Source organism: Lepidochelys kempii, chromosome 9 (assembly GCF_965140265.1).
Source record: "Lepidochelys kempii isolate rLepKem1 chromosome 9, rLepKem1.hap2, whole genome shotgun sequence".
Classification (NCBI taxonomy): domain Eukaryota; kingdom Metazoa; phylum Chordata; order Testudines; family Cheloniidae; genus Lepidochelys; species Lepidochelys kempii.
Genome location: NC_133264.1, coordinates 62,723,180 through 62,746,220, shown reverse-complemented (window position 1 = coordinate 62,746,220; position 23,041 = coordinate 62,723,180). Strand labels below are relative to the sequence as shown.

Below are 23,041 nucleotides of genomic sequence, written 5' to 3'. Positions count from 1 at the left end.
AAATAGGAAGCTGCTGGCTTGAAAGCCTAGGTTAATGAGTCCAATGCAGTTCATGATGCAAATGAATGAGAAAAGGGAGGTTAGATTCTTTTTTCAAAGAGTAGAACATCTCTTACCACACCTTTGAATGACTTCTTTGCCTAGGCATTCCAATGGGCCATGGCATCTCCTATGTCCTAACTCTTGAGCTTCTTCCCAACACAGGAAGCTTGTTCTGACAAAATACCAGGAACTTGGCAGGTCTTGGTGCAGGAGACATCACCAGCCACTGTAACAGACAGAGTGAAACTGTGAAGGGTATGGGGAAAAAAACGCCTTCTGCTCCTCATTTGATTGTTCTGTGTATGTGTTTGCCTGGTGAGTTATCTCCCCTAGTGAACAATGAAAAGGGCAAACCTGTTTCAGAAGGTTTCCAGTTTGTACATTTCTCACTATTTAAAAGACAATTCACCTCTGTAGTTTCGGTTTGAAGGGCTAGTCCTGTAAGGGATGCTGACCACTCTTACAGATTATTTTTACAATACCACTTACAAGCTTCACCCAAGCTCAAGCTCTGGAGGGCACTGTGCCTACGTCGAGAGAGTCTTCGCAGGAGGAGAACAGAGACACGCAGAGGAGAAGGCCCCACATCTGCAGAAGTATGTAGGTGCCTCACCCCCATGGCAATTATGCACCTAAAGATCCTTGACCACCTGGGCTGAAGTGACTTGCCCAACAGGTCAATGGCAGAACAAGGTCTCCTGACTCCTAGCCCAGTGCCCTATCTACTGCCACTGCCTCTCATTCCTCTTTCACTTCCATCCTTCACATGCCCAGGTACAGGCATGCATCAGGACTCCTTTCCTTCCGATGGCCCAGGCACTCAGATTAAACAGTTACTTCACCTTTTATTTAGTAATTTGTATTTACTTTTTCAAACTTTATGCATTTTGTATTACTTTGATACCTTGGTTCTTTTTAAAGCTTATTTTTGTACTTAAGGAAGCATTTACTCTCATTATAATTACTTTTTATTTATATGTATATGGCTCTCCTCATCACCAGGAATCCTAAAACACTTTAGAAATCTAAGGCCTGATGTTGTAGTCCCTAATCCAAACAAAACGTGCACTTCTTTCTGTAGGAATTCTGTTTACGGCAATACTGCGCATCGGGCCCCAAAACAAATTAAGGGCTTGATGCTGCAGATACCTCCCCAGCAATTTTTATTCCCAAAAGTAGATCCATTAGGACTACTTAATTTGAGGAAATCAGAGAGACAAGGTGGAGGAGGTAATATCTTGTATTGGAACAATTTCCGTTGGTGGAAGAGACACGCTTTTGAGCTTCACAGAGCTCTTTCTCAAGTTGAGTAAATTGCCCATTCCCGCTATGCACGTCAGGATGGAGATAATTTTTTCTACTACTGAAATGCAGCCACCTCTGGGGTGCAACACACAGCAGCTGTTTAACTGTTCACATAAGGGCAAAGGACAGAAGAGTCCCACATCCCAGTGAAACAGAGAGGAAACTGGGAAGGCCAACGCTGCAGCTAAGAAGCCATCCTGTTAGGGAAAGTGCATCCCTGAAGATCACAGGTTGCAAAGTCCTTGGTTTTATGTCTCACAGGAACAACGGAATTTTAAACAATGACTGGCAGGCAGAGAGAGGGGGCGGTCTCCACGTGTTGTGTCTCGGCGATGCCTTTGTTTATAGGGTGAACTGAACTTTACACTCGATTAGCATCAGGATATGGCAGGGAATCAAATACCGCCTGGAAAGAGACTGGAGCTGTTTAGCTCTGTCTGTCCCTCCCTCCCACACACACACAAAGTCTTCTCTCGAGGCAAGAACTTTTCTCTAAACTTGCTTCCTTGTGTGCGTATGTGAGGAAGGGAAGGTGGGAGGAGGATCCGAGAAACACAGAAGGGGCTCAGAGGGGAAGTAAAACCAGGGCTCTGGCCTCTGGGATATTTATATAATGCAATGGACCACCAGCAGCAGAATAACCAGCAGTATTTCCGATCGGATAGCAGCGACTCCTCAGCATGCATGATGGGGTCCGGAGCAGGGCACAAGGACGAGCCAGGCTCTGGGAAGAGGAGGAAGAAGCATTGCAGCCCCGTGTGGATCGCCATGGCTGTGATGTCCATCCTGGCTCTGCAGATCGCCTCTACCACGGGGCTCTTCGTATATTTCACCATGTCGATTTCCAAGGTGAGGCCAGGGCAGAAGTAGTAGCACCGAAACTCTCTCACGCTGGTTTGCAGAGGGGTGAGCGGGGGGAGGCGAGATCTTTGTGCATTTCAGCTTTTAAACCCACTTTCGGGGAGATTCCGATGAACTAGCAACAAGAGCTGCGAACTGCAAACTCCTTCGGGTGCCACCTTTGGTTTCTTTTCAGGGTGATTTTAAATTCAAAAATACGATTTTGCTTAAGAAAACTACAGGCACAGTCCAGGAGGATTTTATTTCCAGAGGTCTCCTTCTGCTCATGCATTCGTTGCAGTGGTGCAGATCATGGGAACTAGCCTCCAACCCCTTGCTACACATTGCCTTTCTCTCTCCCCCCCTTCCCCTTCCCCTCCCCCGTTGGACTGGATCATTGAGCTTCTGTAGGAAGCTTTGAAACTGTGACTAATCGCTTCCTTGGTCAGTGCAAAACTATCATTTCAGGTGAGCAGTGCAGCTCCACTTAAAGGCTTGGGTGTAATTCTGAGAGAAACAAGCCCCCTGAAAGCTCAGGGCTGCCTTGATTGGAATGGTCTCCCTCTCCGGCTGAAGTTCTGCGCAGTTCTGTGTAGTCAAAGCTCTGGTTTTGTTTGTGCATGTGGCAACCCTTTCCCCCGGTGGCTGGGCGGGCTCCCTAATTACCCCAGCTGTGATTTGAGCGATGCCAATAAAGCGACTGCAGCTTTACAAGAAACTGAAAGCGTTTCCACCTTTAGAGGAAAACGCCAGGTGTTTGAATAACGATCAAACCCGAAACTATTGTTCTCGCGCCCGGTCCCTGCGGCGCAGGTCTCTGCCTGGCTCTGAGCTGCAGTGTGCCTGATCCAACCCCGTTCAGATGGGTACTAAACGGGAAGCGAGGTGCCCCCTTTGCTGCTTTGCCTTGTGGCACACGCCAGCCCCGCTGGAACCAGGACATTTTGTACACGCAGGCACAAAATATTTTTCCCTTTTAAATATGAGATTTGGGGTTTTTTGCATCCATTACTGTCTTACCAAATTGAGGAATAGGCAAACCCCACCGAGTGAAGGGGGTTTGTATGTGTGTCTGGACCAACACAGATCTGGAGGAATCTACCTATTTTGTAGAATGCATGGCTTTGCTGATAACAATGACTGAGGAATGACCCAGTCTTATTCCCCCTGGGCAGAGCGGGAGAGGGAGGAAAATTACCTCCTGTTAAACAACAATAGACTAAATCAGGAAAAGATGGGGAATGGAGCTCTTTCGTTGGGCGTTTGGTGCTTGGTGATGAAGACCCCACAAAAGCCTAGCGAGAGAGCAGAGTTTTACCAGGAAGAAAACAAAGGTTTATGGCTAAGTGACCAAGATAAGGAGTAATTCAATCTCATGCTTCTGGGTGCCAGGCTCCAGTTTATCCCAGCAGGGGCCAGGGAAGAATTTCCCCCTTCCCACAAACATCATTGCGCAATTGCCTATATATGGTGGTATTGGGGAGGGAGGGGGGTTGCCTTCTTCGGTGCATCAGGTATTGGCCACTGCTGGAGTCAGGACCCTGAGCTGGTATGTCAAGACTCAGGCTGCTAGACTCAGGGCCTAATCCATTAAAGTCAATAGAAAGATTCCTGTTGACCCAGTTAGGCTTTAGATCAGACCCTATGTGGGTCCGTGCTGTGATCTGCAATGTCAGGAGTCAGGCTACGGCACCATATGAGCCAGTGATCTGATCTGGCATTGCAAAACATGTGCTTTTTAACGAGAACTGGGTGAGGCCTTAAGAGCCAGACCCTGAACTGCCTGCGCACCCAAGACTCTCAGTGCCTTCACTGGGAGTTGGAGGGCATAAACAACGCGGCTTCAAGCAGTACATCTGTCTCAGTGCAGTCAACACTTTAAAAACCCGTCAAAACCCAGCTTTTCTCGGATTCAGCTGCCCATCAGATGCTCGCCTGTAGAGATCTTGCTGCATGATTTAAAATGCTGAGCTGCTGCTGCTCTTCACACCCCATTAAAAAGCTCCTGGTAGCAGGAGAGCTGGAGAACCCATTGCACTTGTTCCCGCCCCATGTCTAAACCCAGTTGCCAGTAACCATTAACAGGTGGTGGAAAATCGGGTTGGAGTCGTGAGCAAACATTTAGGCTGGTTGGGTACAATTTTCAAAAGCATCCAAATGACTAAGGAGTCTAAGTCCCATTTTCAAAAGTGATTTAGGACCAGATTGACAAATGTAGGTGCCTAAGCAGGGGAGGTGCCTAACTCCCATTGGTTACACTGCTTAGGCATTTTTGTGGCTTCCACTAGGCACCTGAATTCTAGGCACTCAGGAGCCTAAGTCTCACTGAAAGTCAATGGGGCCTTCAGCTCCATTGGAAATTGTACCAATTACCTTGTGTAAAACATTACCCCCAAATCTGGCATGTACACTTTGGGCTGCGCAAACGTTGAGCTCCTCTGCCATCAGGAGTGTCAGTACTGTTCCACAGGTTTATTTGAGTAGCATCCAGTACACCCAATCAAAAGCTGAACGCCACAGTGCTAGGAGCTGGTCCAAGCAGTTTACAATCCAAGACCCTAATCCCGCAAGCTGCCCAATACAGGAAGACCCCTCTGCCCATGCTGAGCACTGTCTACTTTACTGGCACTTCATGCTGGCCCAGAAACCTGTCTGTGCGGGACAGCTTACAGCCTCAGGGACACGGTGTCCAAGTTACATAGAAAGGGTGAGGAGAGAGGGACACAGACAAATATGTACAATGTTATAGGGAGATATACATTCGCACGTGTGGATTATTATCAAAAACATAGAAAATCAGTGTTCGCTATCTCCAGCTTTCTCTCATGCTATCATTAGCTGGCAGATTTCTTCTAGGCATTGGAAGGCAATGGAGTTCAAGAGAGCTTTATTTGTGCCGGGGCTTGACAGGGCTGAGCCCCAGCACCTCTAAGCTTGGCAGTTCAGAGCCCCAGCACCTCTGGGCCTTGGCAGTTCAGAGCCCCGGCACCTCCGGCCTTGGCAGTTCAGAGCCCCGGCACCTCTGGGCCTTGGCAGTTCAGAGCCCCGGCACCTCTGGGCCTTGGCAGTTCAGAGCCCCGGCACCTCTGGGCCTTGGCAGTTCAGAGCCCCGGCACCTCTGGCCGTGGCAGTTCAGAGCCCCGGCACGTCTGGGCCTGGCAGTTCATGAGCCTGGCACCTCTGGGCCTGGCAGTTCATGAGCCTGGCACCTCTGGGCCTGGCAGTTCATGAGCCTGGCACCTCTGCGCCTGGCAGTTCAGAGCCCCGGCACCTCTGCGCCTGGCAGTTCATGGCCCCAGCACCTCTGGACTTGCTACATGAGTTATGAAAGTAAATGGCTGGAGCCCCAGTGCCGCTCTCATTACAAACTAAGGGCTGGAGTTCAGTGATGTAAAAGCAGCATTAGTGAGATCAGAATCCATCCATCTTAAACCAGGGTTGGGTTTGTTGTTTTTTTTTTAGAGTATGTTGGCAGAGAAGGGGAGAATTATTATTTACTATTATTACAGGCCCCATCGTGCTAGGTGCTATACACAAACACAGCACCCAAAGAATGTCCCTGCCCCAAAGAGTTTATAATCTAAGATGAGAGACAACAGGTGGATACAAGAACCGACAGCTGGGGGTTGCCCAAGGAAAAAATGAGACAGTTCTGGCCAATATGCCCTGTGGCAGCTGCACAGAGCGGTTTTGAAATGGCGTGGGAAGGGTTTTGAACTTGCTTTGTTTCATTTTCCCAGAAGCTGGTGTCCTTTTCCTGCCCCGGGATACATGAAGTTTCCATTTCCTAGGGTTGTATGAAATGTACTAGACAGGTAGTGGGACACATGCCATGGGATAAAGATGTGTTTACAGAAAAGTGCTGAGTCTATTCAACCTTCTTCAGTAGGTTTTGGGGAATTACTCAATATTTTAGCAGTGTACAAGAGCTGGATAATTACATCCTAAGTTACTGCTTATTCAGGAGTCCTTAGGGTGCATCTACACTTCGGAGACTTCCACAGAGCGATGCTGGCATAGCCCCATAGCATAGATGCAGCCTACACCAATGGGAGTTTTTCTGGCAGCGTAGGAACACCGCCTCCCCAGATGAAGTTACCAGTGTTGATGGAAACCTTCTTTCATCACAGCTGCATCTACTCTGGGGGTCGTGGTGGCATAACTAAATTGGTCAGGGGTGTGCCCATATTAACTTTTCACTGGAGGCCAGACCTTAGTCTGAGCCAGCTACTAGAGTCTCTCCGATCTGAAGGAGATGTCACTGCAGTCCCCTGCCCCTGTGAGTTCACAGTGAGAAGCGAGACCCAGCAGCTAGACAAAGGGCACAGAAACAGTGAAACCCTCCCACTTCCTACAGGATTAGAGTGAGACAAACGATTCAGCCTGGGGGAAAGCCAGCAAGGACTGGGCACTGAACTGCTGCCTAGGTGGGTAACTATCCCTATGGGCTGCCCGAAGGACTGTGCTTCCTGGGTACAGTATTTTAATTCTCCAGCTGTTTGGTTTCCCATGTGTAATGAACTGGGGAGCAGGGCAGGCCCCAGCCCAGTTTCAAACCACCCCTCAGCAGGCTCCCTGGTTGGCAGTCTGAGCAGGGAGGCCAAGGGCTGATTGTTCCTGTGACCCAGCTCCCCTCTCTCCAGTAGTGGGGGATCCCTGCAGGTCGGGGTTGAGGCAGACTGGCAGTAAAAGGGACACTTGGCCTGCTGGGTGGCCACCCCTGCCCTGCAGCTAGAGGACTCCATTCTCCACGGCTGTGAGCCAAGCACCTCTCCCCAGCATGATTGTTTGTCTGGGCTGGTGAGTCATGCTGAGTGCGGAGACAATAACATGACACCGCAGATCTAACCAGATGGAGGGGAGGCTAGGCCTGGGTGTTTATTACAGATTGAGCCAATTTCACAATGTCTGACCTAATTCTCTGGTGGGAATAAGGCAATGGGAGAGCGGCCCATCCCATGCAACGAGCCAGGATGTACAGGCATTTCAGCCTCAGCACAGCTCTAGGCTCCAAACCGTGCTACAATCCAGCTTTTCTCCTTTATTTCCTTCGCAAGACACACTAAATCTGTGCCCTCCCCAAGCACAGGCAGCCCTCTCTGCAGCGCTGGGGGCACCTGTTCCCCAAGGACACAGTGCTGCAGGGGCTGCGATTCTGCACCGGCGGGAACATCCATTGCACACTTTGGCTAACAAGAAGGTGCAGGCTGGGATGCTGCTGGGGTTTAGAATTAGGCTGTGGGGCCTCTTGCCTCTAGGTCACTGATTCAAATTCAGCACAGCCGTGGAGTAACCACAAACATCGACCCTCTGAGGCCCATAAGAAATAACTCAGGGGCCTCAGGCCAGGTCCTGCACCACAAAGTGGCACTAAACTGGCAGCCTCAGCCTTGAGCAAGGACTGAGCTGACCCTGGAGACTTTCTGGAGGGACGATGGGACTCAGGCATGCAGCGCAGGGCCAGGCTGCTACATCGAGCTCTAGAATCTCAGCATGTAGCACAGGCCTCTCAGCTTGCTAACTAAAGCTGTCTTGCCCACAGCACTGCTTGCTTGCTGCGTTACCTCTTGCTGATGGAACATGGGCCGCGTTCACTGTGGGGACCTTCACCTGCAGGGTGATCAGTCCTCAGCACTAGTTCCACGTACACTCCAAGCACAAGCACCCCACTGCGACAATGGAGTGAGGTCTCATTCGTCACAGCCATCGTCCATGTCAGCAAATCGCCACCCACCACCATGTCTGGTCTCAGGAGGGCAGAGCTAGCAGCAGTGTTCAGCTGGAAATGGTTCAGTTCATCTCCCGTGGGTTGATGCAGATATTTACCAGGGGCGGATTGAGGCAGGGGCTGGGGTTTGTGAAGAGAGTGGGCCCAGAAGGAGCACCCAGCTCCTACTACACTGGGCTCGGGCTGCCAAGCAGGAGGATCTGGAGTAGGAGAAAGAGCCCTGTGCAGATGAGAAAGAGAGCTCAAAGAGCCAGATCCTGCCAGGTGCTGAGCATGCTTGACTCCCAGTGATGACAATGGATGTTGAAGGTGCTCAGCGCTTAGCAAGTTCAGGCCATAAGTGATGGGGAGCTTAGCCCCAGGAGTTTCTCCAGCAGGGAGCCAAGTCCCAGCTTGTCTTCCGAGCATAAAAGCATTTGCCACTGTTCCTACTGAGCATGGAAATAAAATGATTCCAAGACAGTGGGAAATGCTGTGGGAGAACAGTTAATTCCAGCAGCTGATCAGGCCTGTTCACAAGGGATCCCTCCAGGGCAGAGATGAGGCAGGAAGCTCGCCTTGTCATTACCTGTCCTCTACCTGTTCTGTGGATGGAAGGCTCTGGTCTCCCGGGCTGTTAAACCAGCATCTTTCACCACCGTTAGATTCACACAGCCACGGTAACATGGCCTGCAGGCAGCTTTGTCTAGCAGCATTGTGTGACTGTTGATACGCACATTTGTAACAGAGGTACATGGTTACCAACCCAGGATGAGGCATCACAGGCTGAAGGCTGGGTTTTGCTGATGGACAAGCCAGAAGCCAGGTGTCCTAGGTTTGATCGCTGGGACTTGGCTTGCAATCTGAGCAAAAGACCTGACTGAAACCCCCTGAAGAAGAGCTCCGTGTAAGCTCAAAAGCTTGTCCCTCTCACCAATAGAAGTTGGTCCAATGAAAGATATGACTTCATCCACCTTGTCTCTCTGACATCCTGGGACCAACACTGCTACAACACGGCATGAAACTGCCTCTGACAATCTCAGCTCTGCCATTAGCTTAACAGAAACACCCACTCTTTCTCCCCACCCTCTCATGTATCTAAGCCAGCAGCCCTAGGGGGTCAAAAACCCTGAATCAAATCCCCTCGCAATAACAAGAGGGGATAAAAATCAGATTTAAAAAACAATAGCTATGGGGATCTTTATCTCCAGAGCCTTTAGGTTACATGGGAGTCACGTTTTGAATGTTTTCCCCGCAATGAGGAGAGCTAGAAACTTAGCAGGTGTCTCCCCTCCCCAAATGAAAGCTCAGATTCTCACGGTCACACACAGCCCTAGTAGAGCTGCCCCAGCTGGACACATACCAGGTTGCTGTGTTTGGGTCCCACCACACTAGACACATGTCCCTTCCCTTGGGCCGTCCTCCAGCACTGTCTCTCCTGGGCTTCTTTGGCACATTTCCTAGGCACAGGGTCTAGGTGTGTTACCTCTACAGAAATGAAACCATGCAACCCATCTGCTGTAGGCCCTCCGGACCAACACCGATACCCAGGGGTGTAAGCACGCTCTCTCCCTGAGCATCACCTTTATGGGACCCTGGCTTTACAGCTACCTCTTCAGGGGCACAAGCAGTGACAGCAGACAGACAGGTTTTGAAAGGGTTTCTAAACGCAGTCACTCTTTACTTTAACTAGCACAAAAAAAATACACAGATCCAGGCAAAATAAAAAACACCCATGCACATTTCCCTGCCTCCATTTCTACACCATGCTTGAGCATTTTCTGGGCTCAGGGCAGAGCTCTTTGGGATGTCCAGGATCCTTCTGCAGCTCACAGCCTCTCCTCTGGATCATGGAGTCTCTCTCTCCTCCAAATCAGTTTCTCTTAACTTTGGCTGGTCCTGCAGTGAGTTAAACAGATCCTCCTGCTACAAAAGCATGTCCTTTCTCCTGCCTCAGCTTCTTGGGTGTTTCTGTGTCCCCTGAGTTTAGATGTCCTACTTCCAACACCTGGTGCTGCTGCTGGATAAATTCCACTACTCCAAACCCCAGCCCACTGCAGAGAAGTTGGAGAAAATCGGCTTCCCCCAGGTGCCTCATTGTTCTATCTGGGCTATATCTATTTACTAGTTGGTAGCTTTGAATGACTGTGTCTTTCAAAGACAAGGTGCGGGAGGTAATATGATTTATCGGACCAACTTCTGTTGGTGAGAGAGACAAGCTTTCGAGCTTGCACAGAGCTGAAGAAGACCTGAAGAGTTCTGTGTAAGCGCAAAAGCCTGTCTCTCTCACCAACAGAAGTTGGTCCCATAAAAGACGTTACCTCACCCACCTTGTGTCTCTAAGATCCAGAGACCAACATGGCTACAACAACATCTTTCAAAGACAGATTTGTGGTGCCACTCACCTCCCCTTAGCACAAGGAGCATGAGGCAGCGCACAGAAGATGACAGTCAAAAGGCTAGAGACAATTCATAAAATCAAGCTAGAATTCATAAATTGTACATAGATTCCCCAGATTGTCAGATTCACGTTTTCACATGACTCCAGGAGCTGGAGGTTCAATCAAGACATCAAATATCACAAGACTAACAATAAAACTGCATGAGATAGCAACACTGCTCAGCTATCAATCGCTAATGTACCAAGCAGTGCAGGAGTCTATTCCAGGAACTGTACTTCAATAGCATTCATCATGCGTAGGTCTCCCAGTGCTTTGCTGAAGCTAGCAAGGGGTCCTGAGGCCCAGACAGGGGATATGACTTGTCTGAGGTTGCACAGCAAGTCAGTGGCAGAGCTCAGGGATTGAATCCAGGTCTCATGACTTGTCCACTGGCTGGTTAATACCTGGGAATCATATTCACATCACAAGGTCTCAGCCCCTCCAGCACTGTGATCAGAGAAGCGCAGGCTTACTCTCAGTTCCTGCATCCAATCCCAGCACAGGGCTTACTCTGGATGAGTATCAAAAAGAAGAGCAACAGTCCATGTTTACATAGGCCTGGATCACATCAGCCGAGGCCTCCCTCTGCACCCTACAGCTCAGCCACGCATGCAGTCTTTTGTACGCTCAAGAGGCCACTTCATTTAATCAATTCAACTCATCTTATTATTTTCCAGTTAAAAGCCCAGATGCAGGGGAGCTCAGAGGAGCTGAAGTGTTTGCAGCTGATCAACAGATTGCAGGAAGTCTCAGACTTGGAGGAGCTGATTGGCAACCAGTCCTGTCTCAAGCTGGCCAGCAGCATCAAATCCTATGTGACCATGGTGAGTCCATGACAAACCACACACTGGGTGGGGGGGAGGGAAGGGAAATGGGAGGTAGGCACTTGCCAAGGAAGACCCTAGAACACCACAAAGGGTGACATTCCAGCAGAAGGTCTTGGGCCAGTCCCTGTTGGTTGCTAACTCCAATCAGTTCCCTGGTCAGGAGGGACTCAGAGTTGGTACCATCTGGTGGCTGTTGGTGGCCCATGTGAAATGAGTTGGTGGGTCTCCATCTAGGATCTCATGGACGACATCACAGAAGCCACTCTATCAATGGGAACGCCTTTGTTGGCCCTCTCGGTAGAGAGGCCAGGGAATTAATTCAGCTCCCTCTTTCATTCCCACCCTTGCCTGCCCTGGCAGGGTTATCTGGTACTGCCAATGAGAGTCAGCGAAGGGTGTGGCCGAACCAGAACTGAATGTGGTTAAAGGGGATGGGCACAGATAGAAACCTTGCTCTGAACAGGGCTCTGCCATGGTTTCTGAGATGGTGCTGGACATGGTCTGTCCCTGTCTGCACTTGCCATCAAACCATGTCCAATGCCAATTCCAGTGCCAGCAATGGGTCAATTTCCTAGTGCAGATGCTGCAAATGTGCCTCAGTTTCCCCATCTGTAATACCCACCTCAAGGGGAGGGGGATTCTTAGGCTCCGCTTATCAGTCTTTGAGCTCTCCAGGTGGACAGTGGAAGAGCAAAGCAGAGGGGCGGCAGCAGGGTGTGCCTGGTGCTTTACCCTGCCAGGAGGGACGTACAGTCTGATTGAGCTTGATGACATAACTAGAAGAAATGACAGATGTGGGTGGCCTGGAAGAGGCAACAGGACTTAAGGGAGCAGGGGAAAGTCTCTTGTTTACTCACTGACCTGACCTCTTGCCTTCCAGGTGACAGAGAACGTTATCCGCAGGAGCGCACTGAAGGGTGAGTTTCCGGCCCCTGGCAGGAGGGAGCAGAGCAAATGCCCTTCTGTACAGGGGGTAGAAATGGCTACATTCACTTAAATGGATACATTTACTTTTAAATGTGGGAAGATCTCACTCATCGGGCCAGCTTGGGTCCCTGTTAAATTTGATGGAAAGGGCTCGATTTTCCAAAGCAGCTTGTGACAGAGCAGACGGCCTTTTACACTTCCACCTGCCTGTGCGTGTAACATTTGGATTTATACACACAGCCAGAGGATAGTGAAACTAGACTGGTCGGGGGGTTGGTCAGTTTCACTTCCTGGTGGGGGTGCATTGGCACAGAGCTGTGCTGGCTCACCACAAAGCAAACCAGCAGCAGCATCTCCACTGCTATCACAGCAGGATGAAAGCAGTGTTAGGGAGAGGAGAATTGGGGCTGTTGTGTTAAGTCACCAGGACGAGACCCTATTCACCCAAGAGTTCTGAAGGAACTCAAATATGAAATTGCAGAACTACTAACTGTGGTATGTAACCTATCACTTAAATCAGCTTCTGTACCTGGTGACTGGAGAATAGCTAACGTGACACCAATTTTTTAAAAAAGGCACCAGAGGCAATCCTGGCAATTACAGGCCGGCAAGCCCAACTTCAGAACCAGGCAAATTGGTTGAAACTGTAGTAAAGAATAGAATTATCAGACATGTAGATGAACACAGTTTGTTGGGGAAGAGTCAACATGGCTTTTGTAAAAGGAAATCATGCCTCAGCAATCTATTAGAATTCTTTGTGGGGGTCGGGTCAACAAACATGTGAACAAGGGTGATCCAGTGCGCATGGTATACTTGGACTTTCAGAAGTGTTTGAAAGTCCCTCTCCAAAAGCTCTTAAGGAAAGTAGGAGGTAATGGGATAAGAGGGAAGGTCCTCTCCTGGATCAGTAACCAGTTAAAAGACAGGTTTCAGAGTAGCAAGGGTAGGAATAAATGGTCACTTTTCAGAATGGAGAGAGGTAAATAGGGATGGTCCCCCAGGGGTCTGTACTGGACCAGTGCGGTTCAACATATTCATACATGATCTGGAAAAAGGGGTAAACAGTGAGGTGACAAAATTTGCAGATGATGCAAAATTACTCAAGATAGTTGTATACAAAGCAGGCTGTGAAGAATTACCAAGAGATCTCACAAAACTGGGTGACTGGGTACAAAATGGCAGATGAAATTCAGTGTTGATAAAGTAATGCACATGGAAAACAATTATACATACAAAATGATGGGGTCTAAATTAGCTGTTACCACTCAAGAAAGAGATCCTGGAGTCATTGCGGGTCGTTCTCTGAAAACATCTACTCAATGTGCAGCAGCAGTCAAAAAAGTGAACAGAATGCCAGGAACCATTACGAAAGGGATCGATAAGACAGAAAATATCATAATGTATAATATAAATCCATGGTACGCCCACACCTTGAATACTGCGTGCAGTTCTGATTGCCCCATCTCAAAAAGGATATATTAGAATTAGAAAAGGTACAGAGAGGGGCAACAAAAATGATGAGGGGGATGGAACAGCTGCTGTATGAGGAGAGATTAAAAAGCCTGGGACTTTTCAGCTTGGAAAGGAGACGTGATCGAGGTCTATAAAATCATGAGCAGTGTGGAGATAGTGAATAAGGGAGTGTTATTTACTCCTTCCCATAACACAAGAACCAGGGGTCACCCAATGAAATGAATAGGCAGTGGGTTTAAAAACAAACAAAAAGAAGAAGTACTTCACACAACGCACAGTGTGGAACTCGTTCCCAGGGGACATTGGGAAGGCCAAAACTATACAGATACAATGATGGGGTCTAAATTAGCTGTTACCATTCAAGAAAGAGATTTTGGAGTCATTGTGGGTCGTTCTCTGAAAACATTAGCTCAATGTGCAGCTGCAGTCAAAAAAGTGAACAAAAAAAGAATAGATAAGTTCATGGAGAATAGGTCCATCAATCACTATTAGCCAAGATGACCAGGAATGTGATCCCATGCTCCGTGTCCCTAGCCTCTGTTTGCCAGAAGCTGGGAATGGGCGACAGGGGATGGATCACTTGGTGATTGCCTGTTCTGTTCATTCCCTCTGAAGCACCTGGCATTGGCCACTGTGGGAAGACAGGACACTGGGCTAGATGGACCATTGGTCTGACCCAGTATGGCTGTTCTTATAGAAACATTCTTTTTGCAAAAACCAGGGTGGGCTTGTCAAAGGTGCAGACAGAGTTTGGTGTTTAAATGCCAGGAAATTGCAAAGGAGGGTGGGTGGCCAACTCCCTGAGGCTCCATTCCAAACACAAGCCTTCATTCTTGGGTTTAAATGGCCCCGACAGTGTGCCCCCCAACACACACACGGCCAGGGCTGCATTCCTTCCTCTCCTTTAGGGCTGAGGGATCTGTGGCAGGAGGAACATGGAATCCTGAACTCAGGGCTCACGAATGCCTTTCACCTCCCCGTAAATGCCTACTAGTAAGAGCAAGTCTCACCATGCTGGCTTCACAGCACTGAGGTGCTGAGCATTGCCATGATGTGTATGAGTGTCTGTGAGAGAGACACACACACACTTTACAGCCTTTGCAGATCCTTGTTCCTTTCCTTTCACCACAGAAGCCACGAGGAGCTATTTCAACAGCTCCAGTGGGCAGCTGGCTACAAGAGCACCTGGCAAGCCCTCTGCCCACCTCACCCTCCGGCAGCAGACCCCTTCCCAGGACGGTGAGTCTGGGTTCCCAATGGGATGCCAGTGATGCCCAGAGCCATGGGAGCCTGGGGGCAAGAGGGAGGGCACAGGAATGGGGAAGCCTTAGCCTGGTGGCTGATATTAGAAGACAGGCTTGTGGATTTTGGCAGTGAGGGAAGGGATGTAGAAAATTTTGTTGGCAACGCCACATCCGCTGTGGAGCTTCAGGTTTTGGGCAGTTCCCTCCCTCATCACCCCACCCCCTGATCTGGGTTGGATCCTGACTTTGTTTCTGTCTCAGGCCATTGGAATTGGAAAAGGTTCACAAAAGGGCAACAAAAATGATTAGGGGTCTGGAATGGCTTCCGTATGAGGAGAGATTAATAAGACTGGGACTTTTCAGCTTGGAAAAGAGATGGCTAAGGGGAGATATGATTGAGGTCTATAAAATCATGACTGGTGTAGAGAAAGTAGAGAAGGAAGTGTTGTTTACTGCTTCTCATAACACAAGAGCTAGGGGTCACCAAATGAAATTAACAGGCAGCAGGTTTAAAACAAATAAAAGGAAGTATTTCTTCACACAACGCACAGTCAACCTGTGGAACTCTTTGCCAGAGGATGCTGTGAAGGCCAAGACCATAACAAGGTTCAAAAACGAACAAGATACATTCATGGAGGACAGGTCCATCAATGGCTATTAGCCAGGATGGGCAGGGATGGTGTCCCTAGCCTCTGTTTGCCAGAAGCTGGAAATGGGCGACAGGGATGGATCACTTGATGATTACCTGTTCTGTTCATTCCCTCTGGGGCACCTGGCATTGGCCACTGGCGGAAGACAGGATACTGGGCTAGATGGACCTTTGGTCCGACCCAGTAGAGCCATTTTTATGTTCTTATGTTACGTTCAATCTCTGTTTATTATCTATACCTGATGCCCATCAGCTAGGTTGATGCCCAAGCATAGGATGCTATTTGCTCCCATTGGCCCCGCAGTGACCTCTGCCTGCGTTCTCCCCTAGGAAGCTCAGCACACTTTGGGGAGCTCTCCCAGTCCTGCCGACACCCCATCACCAGGTGGGAGGACAAGACCATGCACTCGCACCTCCAGAACATCACCTACCGGGATGGCAAGCTGCGGGTGAGCCAGGCGGGCAAGTACTACATCTACTCACAGATCTACTTCCGCTACCCCAGCGAGGGCGTCGCAGCCCACGTCTCGGGGCACCAGCTGGTGCAGTGCATCAACCGCGAGACCTCCTATGGGCAGCCCATCCTGCTGCTGAAGGGCGTCGGCACTAAGTGCTGGGCACCCGAGGCAGACTATGGCCTGCATGCCCTCTACCAGGGCGGCCTCTTCGAGCTCAAGGCCGGTGACGAGCTTTTCGTCTCCGTCTCGTCCCTGGCCATTGATTACGATGATACAGCGGCCAGTTACTTTGGGGCCTTCCGGCTTGAACTGTGAGGGGGAGAGGCCTGTGTTTAAACCCTCCTCCCATTGGATGATCCCATTGCAGACTGTCTTGATGTCACTGCCCTGCACGGCCCAGCTACAACAAACCCGGTCGAGGCTTTGATCCCATCGCTGTTCCTGCCTTGCAAACCCACCAGTCTCAGCAGGTTATGGGTGCCGTGACGGCTGCCAGGCCTGTGGATGGTGGCCAGGACAACTGCTCTCCTTGACTTACGGGGTGATGCCCTGATTCCGTTCCCATTGGGTTTTGCCTTTGGAGGGCTGCCCCTGTAGCTGCACAACAGTCATCGTCCCCTGTGGGGTGGAAGAGCCCGGGGGGCACCTCCAATGCACCCCCCCACCCCATCATGGAGTCAGAGCCATAGGAGGAGGCAGCAAACTGTGCGGAGGTCTCCAGAGAGAGCAGAACGGGGCTCCCCACCCCATCCTCAGCGTGCTGGTGCCTTCCTCAGGGGTGGGGGTAGGGAGAGGCCCTTACATGCTGTGAAACTCACCCGTCAGATCCTGGAGGGGGTAAAGCCTGGGGGGAGCAGTCAGAGGAGTCATTTCTCTCCCCCCGCACAGCCACCCCACACGTGGAAAGGACTCAGCAGTCAGCATGCTGCATTCAGCCTCCTACCCGGGGGAAGGAGCTGGGACAGGGAACATGGGTCTGCCCTGTTAGGACTGAGCAGATTGTGTCTGATCCAGGCAGCACCAGCTTTGGAGCAGGCCATCACAAAACACATGACGACGACGACGCCTTGAGATGATGTGACACACGCATAGCCACATCATAGCGGTGTGAGGGGAATGTGCCACAGTGCATCAAATCTGCACACGGGGCTGTGCCACACCACCTTGGTGTCCCCGTAGCCAGGATGTGACAGTCCAGTGTGGGTCTGAATCCAGGTCCTTCTCCCACTAGGTCACCTGGGTCCAGGGCATCCGCCTCTGTGCAGTACAGCAAGCTGCATGTTGTCTCAACACAGAGCCAGAGGGAGGAAAAGAGACCAGAGAGCGTGCTGGCAGCAGAGGGTGCTCACCGCAGGAGGGGAATGTAGGTCAGTGGATCAGGTTCGCCTTTCTTTGGTCTTCCTGCCCCACTCCACAGGTAGGTCTGAGACAGCCTGCAGTATTTAGAGCTGGGCCTGAGCCACGCACAGACACATTCTGCTTTCACAGAAGGTGGGATTTTAATCCAATACAACTCTGCGGGCACCACCAGGAAATCTGTGTAAGAGGGTCTTAACTCTGTTAGCTGAAGTCGGTTTGTAGTCTACTTAAATGAAACTGGTTTGAGACCCTCTGAAACAGACTTGAGTGTCTATGGCGGGGTGTGTGTGTGTGTGTGTGGCACCGATGGAACTAAATTAGCTTCTAAATCAGCTTAGTTAAATGGGTGCACGAGCCATATAGACAAGCCCAAAGCAACCCTGCGAGGGCCTCTCACACCCATCTAATTCTGCACACACCTCTCCTCTTCACTGACGCACGGTTTACACCACACCTGTCAGAAAGGGCTTGATGCTACCAGGATTCTGGGTTAACATCCCCTCCTCCGTGTTTGCTGCTCTGGTGATCCAGCTCGGAGCTGGCATAGCTGGTTGCTAATGGACAGGAAAGAAGAAATGCTGGTTTTAGATGCCATTCGAGGTAGGGTTGGTTTTTAAAGGGAAAGAAAAAGTTGTTAGGGCCAAGCTGTAGGTTTCGTGGAAGGGGATGGAGAGGATACAGAGCCTGTGCCGAACAAAAGCGTTTGCAGGAGACAGTTTTCAATGACTGTTTCTCCCCAGAAACACTTAACAGCTGACTTTCCCTGGCTGAAAGTGACTCAGTGGAAACAGCATCTTCTGACTTGCAGATCCACCTGCCATCTGGCTCAATCAGACCTTCAGAAACAAAATATGCTTCATTCCTATCAACCATGCTGAGTCACCGAATCTGAGTGTGCGCGAACTGGATTCCTTCCTGGTTTATGCATCACTAAGACCAGTGTTGTTAACAAAGGCCTTGTCTGCGCTGGGATTTCAGCCAGCAGTAGAGCTGCAGTTATGCAAAACCTCTGGTGTAGACACAATTTACACCAGTGGGGTTTGTCTTGGGGTTTGTTGCCCCAGTACAAACGCTGCTTCAGCTGCACATCATGCCTTACACTAGGGGTCTACACTGGTACACATGCTCTGGTGGCTAAAATCCCACCATAGCCAAGGCTTAGATCTCAATTGCATAGCCCATTTCTCCCCCCAATTACACCTTGAAGGCTGTGGGGTTGCACAGGTGTAACTGAATGCAGATTTTGAACCTCTAGCACTGAATCAAGGCTCACTGGCTCATCCCATGCTAGGTGTAAGATACTTGTAGATTCTGGGCAGGCAGGCTAGAGACCCAACTTCCATCTGTGTAATTATTTGTATACTGAATGCATCCGATGAATTGAGCTGTAGCTCACGAAAGCTTATGCTCAAATAAATTGGTTAGTCTCTAAGGTGCCACAAGTCCTTCTTTTCTTTTTGCGAATACAGACTAACATGGCTGCTACTCTGAAACTTGTATATTCTGTGTATCATAATAGCACCAAGACTGTTGGTAGGTACAGACAGGCTGAAATGCAGGATCATCTCCAGTGAAGGGTGTGAGTATGCGCTGCCCAGCTGGGTGGATTTTTGATATGAGACTTCTGTGCTTGTTCAATAAAACTTGTATTCAATCACGGAGTTTGCAGCTGTTTATACGGAGCAAGGTCGCTCCACCGATCATCTATGAGTCGCTGCTGTGTGACGTCCAACCCACCAAAGCCAGTTCAGGCTCATCAGGCATTTAGAGTGGGCATTGTGCCTTTTAGGGCTGAGCTTCCCAGACTGGTCGAGCGCAGAGTCTGGATGGGGCACTGTGGCACTCGTGTTATGCCCAGCCTGTTGGTAGCAGGCATCCCACCGGACTCAGGATAAAGCAGAGCTCTTGCAAACACCTTACATGGCCCCACGGAGGCTCAGATACTCAAAGTTACTTTGATGTCCAATTGCCACAAAATCAATGGGAGTTGGGTGCCTAAATACCTGTGAGGACCTGGGCCCGAGTGATCACTGAACCTCATGCTTAGTAACGGACTGCTTAGAATCATAGGATATCAGGGTTGGAAGGGACCTGAGGAGATCATTTAGTCCAATCCCCTGCTCAAAGCAGGACCAATCCTCAACTAACCATCCCAGCCAGGGCTTTGTCAAGCCTGACCTTAAAAACTTCTAGGGAAGGAGATTCCACCACCTCCCTAGATAACCCATTCCAGTGCTTCACCACCCTCCCAGTGAAAAAGTTTTTCTTAACATCCAACCTAAACCTCCCCCACTGCAACTTGAGACCATTACTCCTTGTTCTGTCATCCGCCACCCCTAAGAACAGTCTAGATCCATCCTCTTTGGAACCCCCTCTCAGGTAGTTGAAAGCAGCTATCAAATCCCCCCTCATTCTTCTCTTCTGCAGACTAAACAATCCCAGTTTCCTCAGCCTCTCCTCATAAGTCATGTGTTCCAGTCCCCTAATCATTTTTGTTGCCCTGCGCTGGACGCTTTCCAATTTTTCCACATCCTTCTTGTAGTGTGGGGCCCAAAACTGGACACAGTACTCCAGTGCTTCATGCTGTGCCTCTGGGCTGCTTTTCATTAGTTCAGTAAAGGGGAAGTTATTTGGAAATCTGGATTTGGTGCTACGTCGTGCTCTCAGGCCAGCCAACACACCCATGAGGGAGGGTGGGAATGCCACAGGCTGAAGCCACGCTAGAGCAGGACTTGTAGCCATGGAACTCAAGACAAGGGCCCTGATCCCAAGTCCATTGAAGTCAGAGGGTGAAAAACCTGGCTGCACTGGAGTCAATGGGAAAGTTCCCTGTGACTTCAATAGGGCCAGCATTTGGTGTGGCGTGTAAGAGTATTTCCCACTTCAAGACCACCTCTCCTGACAAAGAATTCCACAGCCCAAGGCAAACCGGATGCATATAGCACCCTGGGAATGCAGACGTGTACAGAATCAATCCGTGCACGGCGGGCCAGAGACCAGGGCGAGCGCCTCTACTCTCCAAAATTCCCTGCCATCTTTAAGGAGGGAGCTGAGCAGGTTCAGTGCATGTGTTGGTCCTGGGGAGACTTGGAGTTTGTTCTGGCTTGTCGTGCTGTTCTCTGAATCTCAACCCGAGTACCTTGTGGCTGAAAGGATGCGTAGGGAGAACTCAGTCACACGAGCAGCCCGATGCCTTCCTTCATGCAGCCCTAGGCCTGGTACACGCTCCCCTGCCCTCAGTTAAGTGCCACTTGGGCCGTGGGGCTTACAGGGAATCTTGTTCTTGAGGGGTGTGGTGAGGTGAGGTAGGAAGTCTGGTCTGGTGGTTAAGGTGCTGGTTTGTGACACAGGAGATCTGCGTTCACAGGTTCCCTGGGTTATGTTGGGCAGGCCCCTGAATCGCTCTGTGCCTCAGTTTCACCTTGATAAAGGGCACTAATAGCACTTCCTTTCTCCCACTCTTCGTCTCTCTTGTCCATTTAGATTGCAAGCTCTGGGGGGCAAAGATTGTCTCTCAACATGTGCCAGGCACTGTGTGCACCCACGCATAATGGGGCCCAAATCTTGGCTAGACACTAGCTGATGTTTCTCATTCTCCCTTCTAGTGTGTGTCTGTCCTTAGATTGCACGGTCCTTGGGGTGGGCTCATTCCTAGTTGTCTGTTTGGAAAGCACATAGTACAAACTACCATGACAAACCATACATTAATAATCAGTGATGCTTCACAGGATCACAAGTCCAGGTCTGGGTATTTCCAAACCTGGGCAGTCCAGGTGTGCTAACGCCTGGATCAGCTGCAGAACCCTACAGGGTGGCACTGGCCATTTCAGCTGCCTCCCCCACACTTACCCAGCTTGCAAATGTACCTGGCCCTTCAAGATTTTCACACACTAAACCAGCCTCCCTGTTTTTATAGGTTGAGAGCAGATCCTCCTGCAGTGTAAGAGGGATGCCACACTCCAATGTCTCACCACCGCTGGGAACGGGGAGAAGGTAGGGTTAGGGTGACTGAATAGAGGAAACATGCCATCAGTCTGTGGTCTCCCACTCCAGCCCTCCACTAGACACAGTATTCTAGCTAAGGGGTCAAGCTGTGCTCATCTGCATGGCATCGGAGCAACTGATTAGGATTAATTTTTGCAGATGGATTTTAAAAGGCGCCTGCAGTAACCAGATGACTCTTGTTCTGTATTTGATCCCTCTGCTAACAGGACTCCAGCTCTAGCTTGCCTGTTCCAATCCAGCTGTACTCTGGGCCGAGGGCTTTCGGACCTTAACCTCGCACTCCTGATCCTTGGGCCGAACCATTTAAATCTGCATTCCCCAGAGTGGTTCTTACTCCCAGGCTAATTCTCTCACCTCTGCCCCCTGCAGTGACCACCACTTGGTATCTGCTGTCCACTCAGCAACCCTGGGAATCTGCTTCCGCAGTTCCTCAGTATTTGCTCTGCCTCCAATTCCAGTGGCACCCGCAAAGGTGAAGAGCTTGTTTCTAACACCCTTGTCGAAAGCATTTATAGTTTGTGATGATCTGACACAGCCCCAAACCAAGACCCCTCTCTCAGAGCCTCCATCCAGCCTGAAAAGTCCTCAGCTCCTGCTCAGCAAACAGGTTCCTCTTCTTGGAGCCTTGTCAATTGCTTTAGGCGAATGCATGCATTGGGTGTGTGCATCAACAGGATAGGTCCAAAGGATAGAAAAACCACTGAATTAGACTTATCTAACGATCCCAGGCAGAGCAGGACCTGCACCTCCCTCCGACTGGGGAAGAGAACAGCCCAGGTGCCAAGGTGAGAGTCTGCCATGGGAAATCCCTTCTACCAGATCCCACACACAGGGCTCAGGAGGTGGAAGGAGGAGGATGCTCTCTGCCCCAACAAGGGAACACAGCCTGGCTCCCTACTCCTGTTGCCCTGAGGGATTCAGGAGCTGCTCGTTTGTTCTCATTGGGAGATTTTCCTGTCTCAGCAAAGTCAGTTTGTTGTTTGGGAGCTTGTCCCAGGGCTGCTTGTGGCTGGGGGAAGAGTGCAGGGAGGGGCCGCCTGGACCTGCCTACAGGGTGCCAACCGCTTCCTGCAGAGATTTGCTAAGTGCATGATTCAGACCTTGTAGGAACCAATGAGCCCAGGGACAGGGATCTCTCCCTCTCATTCCCTCTGCTCCTATAGGGAGCAATGGCTGCCCCTTCGGCCCTGGCTCTCTCCCATCAGTGCTGTACGGAGCCCAAATGGCCTTTATTTCTATTCTGCGTATTCTCTGTGGTTTCTTCCAACTCGTTCTTCTCCATGAAAACGGTGCGGGCACTGGGGACTGTGCCCATTCGTGCCTCTGCAGATTGGGCTTTAACAAGCCCAGGCAAGACCTTCAGCGTCATCTATTGATATCACTGGGCCAGCACTCTCCTGAGCTATGAGACAGCTCCATTTGCCTCAGATACCCAGACATCTGTCACCCCTTTCACCGCCAGACAAGGAGCTCACTCACACACCCAGCACTGCAGCTGCACTGCCCTTGCCCATTTCACGAGGGCCTCTACACTTACTGGCCATGCCAGCGTGCCTGGGTTAGGAGCCCATTCTTGTTGCCAATGGGCGCATCTGTTGCTCTTTGCACAAACAACATGAAGGAAGGCCCATGGGCACTGCTGGGTTGATTGACAGTTGTGTTTAGGAAATAGACTCACTCCCTGCCAGGCCTAGCTACGCTCACACTGCTGCTTGGGGTGGTTTCTGGTGGGCACCACAAGAGAACAAAGTAAAACTATTTCCC

General features: G+C 50.3%; 1 protein-coding gene across 1 annotated transcript; it reads left to right on the top strand.

Moving 5' to 3' along the window:
* The first annotated feature begins 1,750 nt into the window (after window positions 1–1,750).
* On the top strand, window positions 1,751–18,926 carry LOC140917578 (tumor necrosis factor ligand superfamily member 10-like). Its single transcript, XM_073360707.1, has 5 exons — window positions 1,751–2,196; window positions 11,013–11,159; window positions 12,043–12,079; window positions 14,694–14,801; window positions 15,786–18,926. The coding sequence occupies exons 1-5, from the start codon at window positions 1,966–1,968 to the stop codon at window positions 16,226–16,228; spliced, it is 966 nt and encodes a 321-aa protein (XP_073216808.1). The 5' UTR covers window positions 1,751–1,965; the 3' UTR covers window positions 16,229–18,926.
* Window positions 18,927–23,041: the final 4,115 nt, after the last annotated feature.